This window comes from Microtus ochrogaster, chromosome 4, assembly GCF_000317375.1.
Source record: "Microtus ochrogaster isolate Prairie Vole_2 chromosome 4, MicOch1.0, whole genome shotgun sequence".
Lineage (NCBI taxonomy): Eukaryota > Metazoa > Chordata > Mammalia > Rodentia > Cricetidae > Microtus > Microtus ochrogaster.
In genome coordinates this window covers 47,254,630-47,265,266 of record NC_022011.1, presented here as the reverse complement: position 1 = coordinate 47,265,266, position 10,637 = coordinate 47,254,630, and the positions used below count along the sequence as shown (strand labels likewise).

The window sequence follows — 10,637 nt, the reverse complement described above, 5'->3', positions numbered from 1 at the left end:
CCTGAAGTCTGGGTGATGGGTGATGCTGACCCTTGCCTGGAGACTGGGTGATGCTGACCCTTGCCTGTTTTCTTGAAGATGCCCTCAAGACCTTGATTGACTGACCTGGTTTTCTGACTATGCAGACTATAGCCTCCACTTGGTGGGAAGTCGGGGGGAAATGTTCCCCCACACTCCTGCAGCCCACAGGGTCTGAGCCTCCTTCCTTCCACTTCCTGCCCCTCACTACCCTCTTTCCCACAGGCGGCCAGGAATTCTGGTGCTGATTAACGATGCCGACTGGGAACTGCTGGTCAGTACTCCGGTGACACTCTTCCCTAGCCCAGGTCGGGGCTCGGAGATCTCTGTCTCGTTCATACCCCACCCCCCATGGGGCTCTTCCTGTCTTCCACCTCAAATAAGGAGGGATTGAATGGCCGCTGGGGAGGGAGGCAGGGAGTGTACCCATCCTGGAGATTTGAAGGTTGATGTGTAAGATCTCCATTTTTCTGGTGAGGTTTTTCTTTCATTCCCAGAATAGCCACCTTTACCTTTCTCTTCCCTGTTCCAACACGTGGCAATGACCCGGACCATGTTCTGATGGTCCCTGTCCCTCTTTCCTACCCCAGGGGGAGCTGGACTACCAGCTGCAGGACCAGGACAGCATCCTCTTCATCTCCACACTGCACGGCGGCTGAGGGCTCCTCTGTGAGCCCAGGCACCTTTGTGAGGGGAGCACAGGACAACCACACCTCTCCTTGGGCCCTGCTTCCAGGTCCTCAGTCCCCTTGGCTGCCTCCTTCTCTGCTGTACCCCTGAGCTCCCTCTAGGCAGGGAAAAGAGGCCAGGTGCTAAAAATGAGCCTTTCTGGGCAAGGCACGTGAGCAGGGAGAGAGAGCAGACGCCTGAGCCCAGCACTCCTTCCCGCAGAGGTGGGGGAGGGTGCTCCTGTAATATGTCAGGAGTGGAGGGGGCTCTATGCCCAGGTGACCCAGCTGCTTGCCACTCCTATGTCTTGGTATATCTAAGCACTGAGTGACTGCCTTGCCACTCCTGTGTCTTGGTATCTAAGTGTATCTAAGCACTGAGTGACTGCCTGAAAGGCATCTTCATGGGGAAGATGGATGGACTGGAGTAACTGATGAGAAGCCCCTCTCTTGCCAAAGATTAGAGGGGCCTCCGCCTCAGTTTCCCCATCTGGACACTGAAGACTCTGCTTGTCCCCTACTGATATCATTATGGAACCCCAGCTGGGGTCCCCTATTCACTGCTCACCTCCCTCCCTCCACCCAGCAGCTGCTCTCCTAGCCACACCCCTCCCCCCCAGCCCTTGACCCTGGCTGGCCTCCCCCCTACATAGGCTACCAGATGGGCTCCTGAGACACTCTCCAGACTGCCTACAACTCATTCTGCTAGGGAGAAAATGTAGGGAAGTAACCTAACCTTAGACAGCAGGCAGGGCCTCCATGTGTATATAACTCCTAGCTTCCTGAAACAAGCAAGGTTTGAATGTGCAGCACCTGGTAGATAGAGGATTGTGCCCCCCTTTCCTCCATCCTTTCTGGAAATCTGGGGACCTTGTGCCTACAGCAGCTGGCCTTGGGCAAATAAAGAGACTAGGTTTTTTACTAGCCTTGCTTGGAGCTTCATCCTTAGAAACTGGTGGTACCCTGTATTCTTCAAATCTATGGCTGTGTTCTGGCCAAAGGCTCAGATGGCCTTCACCTGAAAGGCTCACACATGCACTGTTCCACAGAGAGGGTGGTTCAGTAGGGCCATCTGGAGAAGAGAGTGTAGACCCTGATGATCAGTCCGGATCCTGAGCCATTCTCACCCACCGGTCTAAGCAGTCAGCAGTTCCAGAACCCAGAAGAGGGTGGCCTAAGTAAGACTGCTGAGCCCCGTGACTTCCATGACCTGCAGAAAAAAGCTTTATCTGACCCTAAGTGTTGCTTTATGTTAAATGTCAGTAAGAATGAAATTCCTTTCCCCACATAGAGTTTCTAATGTTGTGGACCATTGTTGGGGAGTGAAGAACATATGACCCCCTGGTTGGTGAGCTGTCCCCAGACACTGCCACAGAGCAGACCCTTGGGCTTGTGTGGGTGGGAACAGCCATGTTGGGGTTACTGGTGAGAACTGGCTGGGTGCACCTAAAAGCCAGTGTTGGGTCCAAGAGCCTTGTCACCATCCTTACAGTTTGTCATTTTTAGAGGGTCAGCCTGTCCCTGGTCCCTGCAGTACCTCCTGAACTGAGCTACTGAGATAAGTTCTGGGATGCCTTCTGCAGCTGATGTAGGTAGGGGATTTCTCTGCTGCTGTGGCACCCCAGTTAATACTGAGAGTTCAGGAGGATAGGCTGAGGAAAACGGCTTTCCCCATTCGGGGTGCCAGTGCCTTCGCATAAATTGACCAGAGCCCGTTCATCCTGGTCCACTCCCGTCATTTTAGTTTCTGGCAGAAAGGAGTCAGAGGCAGGTGACTCGGCCCATCAGCGCCCAACAGCCTCCCTCGCATTGCAACTCATGGCCCTTGCTTTTGAGGAAATAAACAAGTCCCACTACCTCCGAAGATTTTTCTTTAATGAAAAGGATTCGTTTGTTCAAGTTCTTATTTTGAAAGCCGAGGCGGCTGCCCAGCGGGAGCGCATCATTCCTCAGCTTTTCTGTTTCTGGCAGCGGTGGGAGGCTCAGCCCATCAGTCGGTCCGGAGGAGCTTGTGGGAGGGGTTGGTTGACTGGTTTGGGATATACGGGTTGATTTCGGATTTTTTGTTGGTGTTGTTTGGGAGTACTGGTTAAGGGACAGGTTAGAACAAATTCTAAACGAGTTAGCGAACGAATTCTGCTGGCATCTGCCTTCACCCCCTACTAACTGCGGCTCTGGCCAAGGACTGACTGCAGGAACCACATTCGGGTCCTGCCGCCGTGTGCCAGCTTCGTTAAGGCTGAAATTTGAAAACGGGAAAACCGGTGCGATCAACTGGAGGACCCTGCAGCCGACATGGGTCACCCGCAGAGGATGAGGATGGCGGCGCTGGTCACAAGGACTAGTGTCCCTTCTTTGCGCGCCAATCTGGGGCCACTACGTGAAGGGACCTACCAGCTGCCGCCCCGGGGGTCTCCCAGCATGGAGCTCCTCTCTGCGGACCTCGTTTCTGTTGAGCCCGGAGCTCAACCACAGATGTCCAGCCACAATTCTCGGTTGGCCGCAGACTCGTACAAGAATTGCGTTTGGACAATCAGTGGCGAAGCCCCTGAGTTCAGGACCCCGATTTCCTGCGGGGTTCTGCCTGGCTCCTTAAAAGCGCACACCAGATCTTGGGAGCTGCGCGTTGGAATACCTTGCAGAAGCTCATCAGTCGCAGCTCATCCCGCGGTAAGGTGGACGAGCCGGCATGCAGATCCCAGCCCTGCACGGGCATCCCCATCGTCCCCAGCTTGTTTCCTTCCATCGTGGCCAAGGGTCCCTAGAGTAACCCGCGTTGTGTCTCTGGGCCACCCCAGTTTGGAGGAATATCTTGTCAGGCCCAGGGAACCCTGACTCCCCTCTCCCTGCCCCCAGACTAGGCTCTCCGGGAATCCAGAAAACGGGCCCGAGGCCGGTGGCTTCTCTGAGCCTGGGGTCTAGGGTGCTGGACTCACGGGGGCCCCCTCCCCCGCCCGGCCCCGCGCACGCACCGGCTCGGGCGCTCTCTGCTTCCTTGTGGCTGAGTCGCTGGTGGCGGTAGCCCGGGCTGCAGGGAGCGCCGGAATGCGCCGCCGGGTCACCTGCAGCTCCCAGGGAGCCTGACCGGGAGCCGGCTGCTGGCGAGGTGCAGGGCTGAACCCGAGCGGGCGCCTCTGGCGGCTCAGGGCCGGGGCGGGCTTTTAGTGGGCCGCTCCAACAATACGGGCCTGGCGCGGAGAAAGGGGCTCGGCTGCAATTGGTACTGGATTTGAATAACGCCACGGGGCCATCAATGGTCATTGTGTCGACGGGTAATGAATCTCCGCTGTCTCTCGGGCTGGCCAGGCAGCTGCAACCTGCGCTCAGGCAGCTCTTAAAGACATAGCATGCCCCTCCCTGGGGGCCGCCCCCCCCCTGCACCGGCCGGACCCTGCGCCCTCCCACCCCCACTCAGCACCCTCCACTCCCAATGCTCCGCCTGCTCCCTCAGCCTGACCCTTTTGCCGGTGGCCCCCTCCCTCCAGGGCCAGGCACCCACATCTCGGTCCTGGACTCTGAACCTGAATCGAGCCTCTCTGAGCTTGACTAACTCCCCAAGAGTGCCCAAAGAACCCCAGAATCTTTTAAGACCCAAGCTGCCTCCCAGCTACATCTTTATCTGTGGTTTCCGGAGTCTTCGCTCCTTAAAGCTCTTTCCCAGGGGTTTCTTTGGAATGTAAGGGGTACCAGTCTGGAGGTCAGAGGGTCACTCCCACCCCAGAACACTCGTCTGAAGAATAAGGGGGAAGTGTGTAGTCCCAACCAACAGACTGAGGTTGCAGTCTCCAGAGACCACACCCCCAAGAGGGATCTGAAGGCTGCTCCTTCCCTCCCCAAGGACAAGGGCTTGATTCCCAGGCTCCTGGGCTTCTAGCAGCAGCAGCAGCAGCCTTGGTGAGGGAAGCAGGTGGGTGTGAAGAAACGGCTGGCAGTCTGCTACTGCTTGTCTCCTGCGGCTTCCTTCAGGTGGCCCACCTGTCCAGAGCTTCGGGAGCTCTATGGAAGGTCTGCGTGTACCCTGAGCAGGTCTGATACAGCAAAGGGCCAGTCTGTTATCCCCAGAGTTCAGCTTCACTGGCTTCCCCCAGTGAGTGTCACACCCCAGAGGAGACCGAGGGAGTGGTGTCTCCATGCATCCTGCCTTCTGTCCACCCCAGGGTTCCTCGAGTGCACCCTACCTCCTCCATGGCACACTCTGCACTTTTACCCTGAAACAGTCTCTTGTCCTCACTCTCTGGGCAGCCCTGCCATGTGCCCAGCTGCTCTGTGATTGTGGATTTGCCTGCTTCTCACTAGTGCAGGAAGTGGGTCGGGTGGATCTTTGTGGCTCTGGAACTTATCTCCTACAGTGCCCTCCGTCAAGCACCCATTAAATGTGTATAGATGTTTGCATGGCCTGTGACTGAGTCACCTACACCTCTGCAGTCTCCAGAGACCACACCCCCAAGAGGGATCTGAAGGCTGCTCCTTCCCCTCCCCAAGGACAAGGGCTTGATTCCCAGGCTCCTGGGCTTCTAGCAGCAGCAGCAGCAGCCTTGGTGAGGGAAGCAGGTGGGTGTGAAGAAACGGCTGGCAGTCTGCTACTGCTTTTGGAGTTCTTAACAAAAGTTAGCAAACTGACTTCTGGCTCTAAAAAACGGAGCCCTGTTAGCTACTATTTCAACTCTGGTTGCTGACAGTAGGTGTACCATGTGCCAGGCAAGAAGTGCCTGTAGTCTTTGCTACTCAGGGGCATCAGCTGAATTAAAGCGTTCTAGACCAACCGAGGTACTAAGCAAAACTCCACCTCAGATAATAAACGAGTGATTAAGAAAGGCAGCAGCATCTTGCTGGGTTCTGGCAACATCATGGGAAGCAGCTATATGATCAACTCTATTTTACAGATAAAGAAACAGACCTATGACTAGGGGCCCACTGGGAGGTGATGGAAGCAGGGTTGGAACCTAAGATTGTCCAACCTATTGCAAACAATTTCCTAGTCTTTACGTCTTTAGCAGATAGGTGCAGAAGGCAGGCACAAGTGTGCTGAAAGCAGTGGTTTCTGGCAGACACTGCTTAAATTATTGTCCACCGTGGTCTGGTGTGAACACAGCCTGGGTGGATTGGGCATGAAGCTGCAGGGATGGGGGGGATGGAAAGCAGGGAAAGGCGTTCCCTTCTGCCACCTCTTCCCACAGCACTACTGGTTTGGTTTGGTTTGTAGTCCTAGGGATCAGGTCAAGAGCCTTGAGCGAGTGCTCCTGCCCAGCCCTCAGGGAACGAGGAGCCAGAGAAAATCCTGCCTCTGGTCCTTGCACATTCATCGAAAGCCTACCCCGTGGTAGTCAGACAGCAAAGGACGGGCATTCCCAAAGGAGGTAGCCCAGTGTACAGCCGAGGCAGGTCCTAGAGAATGAAGGTCAGAGAAAGTAAGTTGAGATGGGGTGGGTAAAGATGGACAGACACTGCAGGGGCAGTTCCAGCAGCTTCAAAGCCAGCAAGCAGGAAAGATCATGGCAGGTTCTGAGTAGAGACGGGATTCCCAGTGTCGGAGCTCAGAGGATTTCAGAATGCCCACCCTGCCAAGCCTGGTGGAACCTTGGAAGGATCTGTGGTTTTACCCTAAACCCACGCCACGGGGATCCTGAAAGACCTTCAACAAACAAGTGCACATTTGTTTACATGTTAGATTTGCTGGGGATGAAGTGGGGAGGGGGAAGGGGAAGTTGAATGATCTGATCCCGACCAGTTAAGCTGCCTGTGGTCTGCTGGTGAAAGCTGGGGAAGCAGAGCAGGGTCTGCTAAATTCATGGCAGTCTGCACTGACATGGTTAGTGAGCGGGTGGTCGTTGACAGCTAAGGGAGGAGAAAGGTAACAGTGTTGCTGTCTAGCCGACCCAGTGATAGTAGCCCAGCCAGGTGGAAACACTCCCAAGTGTTGCAGATTTCTCTGGGATTATAGAAGGCAGAGATTCATTCCAACAGGAAGATACGAGAAAATTTTTGGGAGAAGCAGCCTTACCGTGGGTGGGTAAACTCTTAGGAACTGAAGCATGGTTATGACCTGTGGGCTCCTTATACCTGCTCTCTGTGGTACTGAGAAAATCCAAACACGTGGCGCCTGCTGCCAATGAGGAAGGCTTTGTCACACCTCCAACACATGTACATGCAACTACACATACAGGTTTGGGCTTCTGTGTGCATTCAACTCACCGAGGCTTTATGAAAGCCAGGTCCCCATTCCCCCTTTAATCCTAGTGCTTGGGAGGCAGAGGTAGGCAGATCTCTGTGAGTTCAAGGCCAGTCTGGTGGGTAAAGTAAGTTCCAAGACAGCTAGGGTTGTTACACAGGGAAACCCTGTCTTGAAAAACAAACAAAACACACACTCCAAAAACAAAAACGAAAAGAAAGAAAAGACACTCTCAGAAGGAAAACAGCAGAGATGTCTATGCCCAGTGTGTGCACTTCCCACCAGAACTGGCATTTTACCAAGGATTTGACCAAACACTGCCCAGCACAAAGGACATGCTCAGGAAACATCTGTTGAATGAATGACAGATAAGTGCATGAATGGATGCTTTATTAGTGCAATAATTAAATGAATGGGTAGGTGGATGAACAAGGAACTGACTTGAAGACAATCGGGTAAAAGATCTATAAAGAATGGGCAAAAAGTCAGGTGTGGTGGCACATGCCTGCAATAGTAAAACTTGGGAAGCTGAGGCAGGAGGATTAAGAATTCAAAACCAAGGCAGGAGGGGGCTGGAGAGATGGCTCAGTGGTTAAGAGCATTGCCTGTTCTTCCAAAGGTCCTGAGTTCAATTCCCAGCAACCACATGGTGGCTCACAACCATCTGTAATGAGGTCTGGTGCCCTCTTCTGGCTTGAAGGCATACAGACAGACACAATATTGTATACATAATAAATAAATAAATAAATAAATAAATAAATAAATAAATAAATATTTAAAAAAAAATCGAGGCAGGAGTGGTGGTGCATACTTTTTATTTCAGCAGAAGTAGGTGAATCTTGTGAGTTCAAGTCCAGCCTAGTCTACAGGGCAAGTTTCAAGACAGCCAGGGCTACACGGAGAAACCCTGTCTCAAAAAACAAAACAAAAATTCAAAGCCACGTCCGGCAGTGCATGCCTTTAGTCCCAGCATGTGGATCTCCGTGAGTTTGAGGCCAGCCTGATTACAGGGAAAATTTCAGGACAGCCAGAGCTGTTACACAGAGAAACCCTGTTTGGAGTGGGGCTGGGAGAGGGGGAAGTAAGCCAGGACAGGAGTTAAGAGCATTTACAGCAGCTGGGCGCAGCTGGGTGGTGGTGGCGGCCCACAATTCACCATTAACCAGCACTTGGGAGGCAGAGGCAGACAGATCTTTGTGAGTTCAAGACCAGTCTGGTTTACAGAGCAAGGAGTTCCAGGTCAGCCAGGGCTACACATTGAAACCCCACAAAAACAACACATACTTCTCTTTCAGAGGACCTCAGCGTGATCCCCAACACCCATTTCAGGTGGACCACAACGGTACATGCACACACATTCATACACAGACAACTAAAAGTAATAAAGATACATCTCTGCAAAAGGAGGTGACTGGGGGGCTAGCTCGGTGGTTAATGGTGCTTCCTGCTCTTGCAGAAGACCAGAGTCTAGTTCCCAGCACCTACATTGGGCAGCTCATTGTCACTGGTAATTTCAGCTCCAGAACATCCTATTCCCTCTTCTGACTGCCTCAGGTGCATGTGCGAGTGTGTGTGTGCGCGCGCGCGCACACACACACACACACACACACACACACACACGAAGCCAGGCTGTGGTGGTACACTTGGGAGGCAGAGGCAGGTGGATCTCTGTGAGTTGATGCCAACCTGACTACAGAGTGAGTTCCAGGACAGAGAAACCCTTTCTCGAAAAACCAAAAAATAAATAAAACACATCTTTTCAAAAATAATTTATTTTTATTTTATGTGCATTGGTGTTTTGCCTGCATGTATGTGTGAGGGTGTCAGATCCCCTGGGACTGGAGTTACAGACAGTTGTGAGCTGCCATGTGAGTGCTGGAAATTGAATCCAGGTCCCCTGGAAGAACAGTCAGTGCTCTTAACTGCTGAACCATCTCTCCAGCTCCAATAAAACAAATCATAAAAAGAAAAGAAAAGACAAAAATACGAGGGCAGGGACTATAGCAGAGAACATTAGTAGAGCACTTGGCATTTACCTAACATTTCCAAGGCCCTGGTTTTGAACCTCAGCACTGAGCTTTTAAAAACCAGGAAATAAATGAGCAATGACTCAGTGGGTAAAGGTGTTTGTGGCCAAGACTGATCTCTTGAGTTTGATCCCCAGGATCCATACAGTGGGTGGAAGGAGAAAACCAACTCCTAGGAGCTGACTTCTAACCTGCCATGGTGTATGTGTCCCCACTCATCCACATGTAATAAAAGTGTAATAAAGTTAAATATAAGTAAACAATGCAAAGGATGTAAGTGCACACAGCCCGTCAGCTGAGGTTCTGGGGTCGAATAGTGAGTCCATTGAGTTTGGAAGGCCTCCATGCTCAGCTTCATAGGCAAATCTAGGGGTTCAGGAAGTGTCGAGACCTGTCCTGGGGCTGGGGTAAAAGCGGTGGTGGCTGGCACTCTTACAACATGGTGGATGATGGCCAGGTGGCCTATCTTTAGAAATTAATTGATAACCTAGCACATGAAGTCATAGACGCTGAAGCTAAGTCCCCAGTCCCTAGTCAGGATCTGCGAGCCCTTCACCCTGCATCTCATGTTGCGGTTTGCAGCAGATACCCCTCCCTTGTGTGTGTGTGGTGGGGGGTAGGTAGGTAGAAGCAAGCCTTTCAGTTCAAAGTGGACACTGAGATAGCCAGACCTGGGCTGCACACCTGCAATCCCAGCCACTCAAGGGCCAAGCCAGAAGGAACCCAAGTTTGAACACACGAGAGGATTGTCACAGAGCAGAGCGCCTGCCTAGCATGTGCAAGGCCTTGGCTTCTACTCTCAGCACAGAACTGAACCTGTCACCAGCCGACCAGCCAGCTTGCTCCATCACACTGGGCTGTTGTCCTCCCTGAACTGTCTCACTCTGTATGTGTCCTATTTATAAGCTGTCTTGTCTGTCTCTACACTAGAATGGATGGCTTGTGTGGACAGGATCATGTCCTGTTCACCACTCCGTCCCCAGCATTTCACCCCCAATATGTGCCCAGGTCAAGATTAAACAAGCATTGCATAGACCCCTGTAATCCGTGAGCTATGATGTACCGAGTAGCGGCACCTGGCTAGACATCTGTCACGCACTGATACATCCCTGGGAGAGAAAGGCTGCCTTTCCATTTAGACCTGGGTGGTGGATCAAGGTTGTCGAGCTGTCTGTCAGGCTGCAGAGGCCACATTCTTAACTGTTCTCCCTGCCTGGCCACCTCTGTCTAAGCCCCACCTGACACCTCTGGGGGTAGAAGCTGTGGGAGGTTATTCAGACTGAGATATGTAGTCTGATTGCATGCATGGGAAATGTCCACAACAGACAAACCAATAGGGAGACAGAGTGGATTAGTGATGGCGAGGCTGGAGGTAGGTGAAGCTGGAAGATAATGGGCGCTATGTATGATGGGTGTGGGACTGGCTAACCTCTAGAATGCCTGCCTGCCTGCTTCCCTCCTCTCCCTCCCTCCTCTCTTTCTTTCTTTCTTTCTTTCTTTCTTTCTTTCTTTCTTTCTTTCTTTCTTTCTTTCTTTCTTTCTTTCTTTCATAGGGCAAGGTCTCACTCTGTAGCCAAGGCTGGCCTGGAACTCATTATATAGCTCAAGCTAACCTCAGACTCAATAGCAATCCCCTTGCCTCGTTCTCTCTAATGCTGGGATTACATAGGGGCCACCATGCCCTGCTTTATAACTATGTGTGTGTGTGTGTGTGTGTGTGTGTGTGTGTGTCTGAGAAAGAGAGAGAGACAGAGA

The 10,637-nt window shown here is 52.4% G+C and overlaps 1 protein-coding gene across 2 annotated transcripts in view; it reads left to right on the top strand.

Annotated features, from left to right (window-relative positions):
• The window catches only part of Urm1 (ubiquitin related modifier 1), a 17,080-nt gene extending 15,470 nt beyond the window's left edge, over positions 1 to 1,610 (top strand). Inside the window, exons 4-5 of one of the 2 annotated variants that reach the window (XM_005346164.3) lie at positions 244 to 292; positions 609 to 1,610. In XM_005346164.3, coding sequence (XP_005346221.1) covers positions 244 to 292; positions 609 to 677 — 118 coding nt within the window. In that variant the 3' untranslated portion in view covers positions 678 to 1,610. The other variant, XM_026778478.1, reaches the window with a different exon arrangement.
• The last annotated feature ends 9,027 nt before the right edge of the window (positions 1,611 to 10,637 follow it).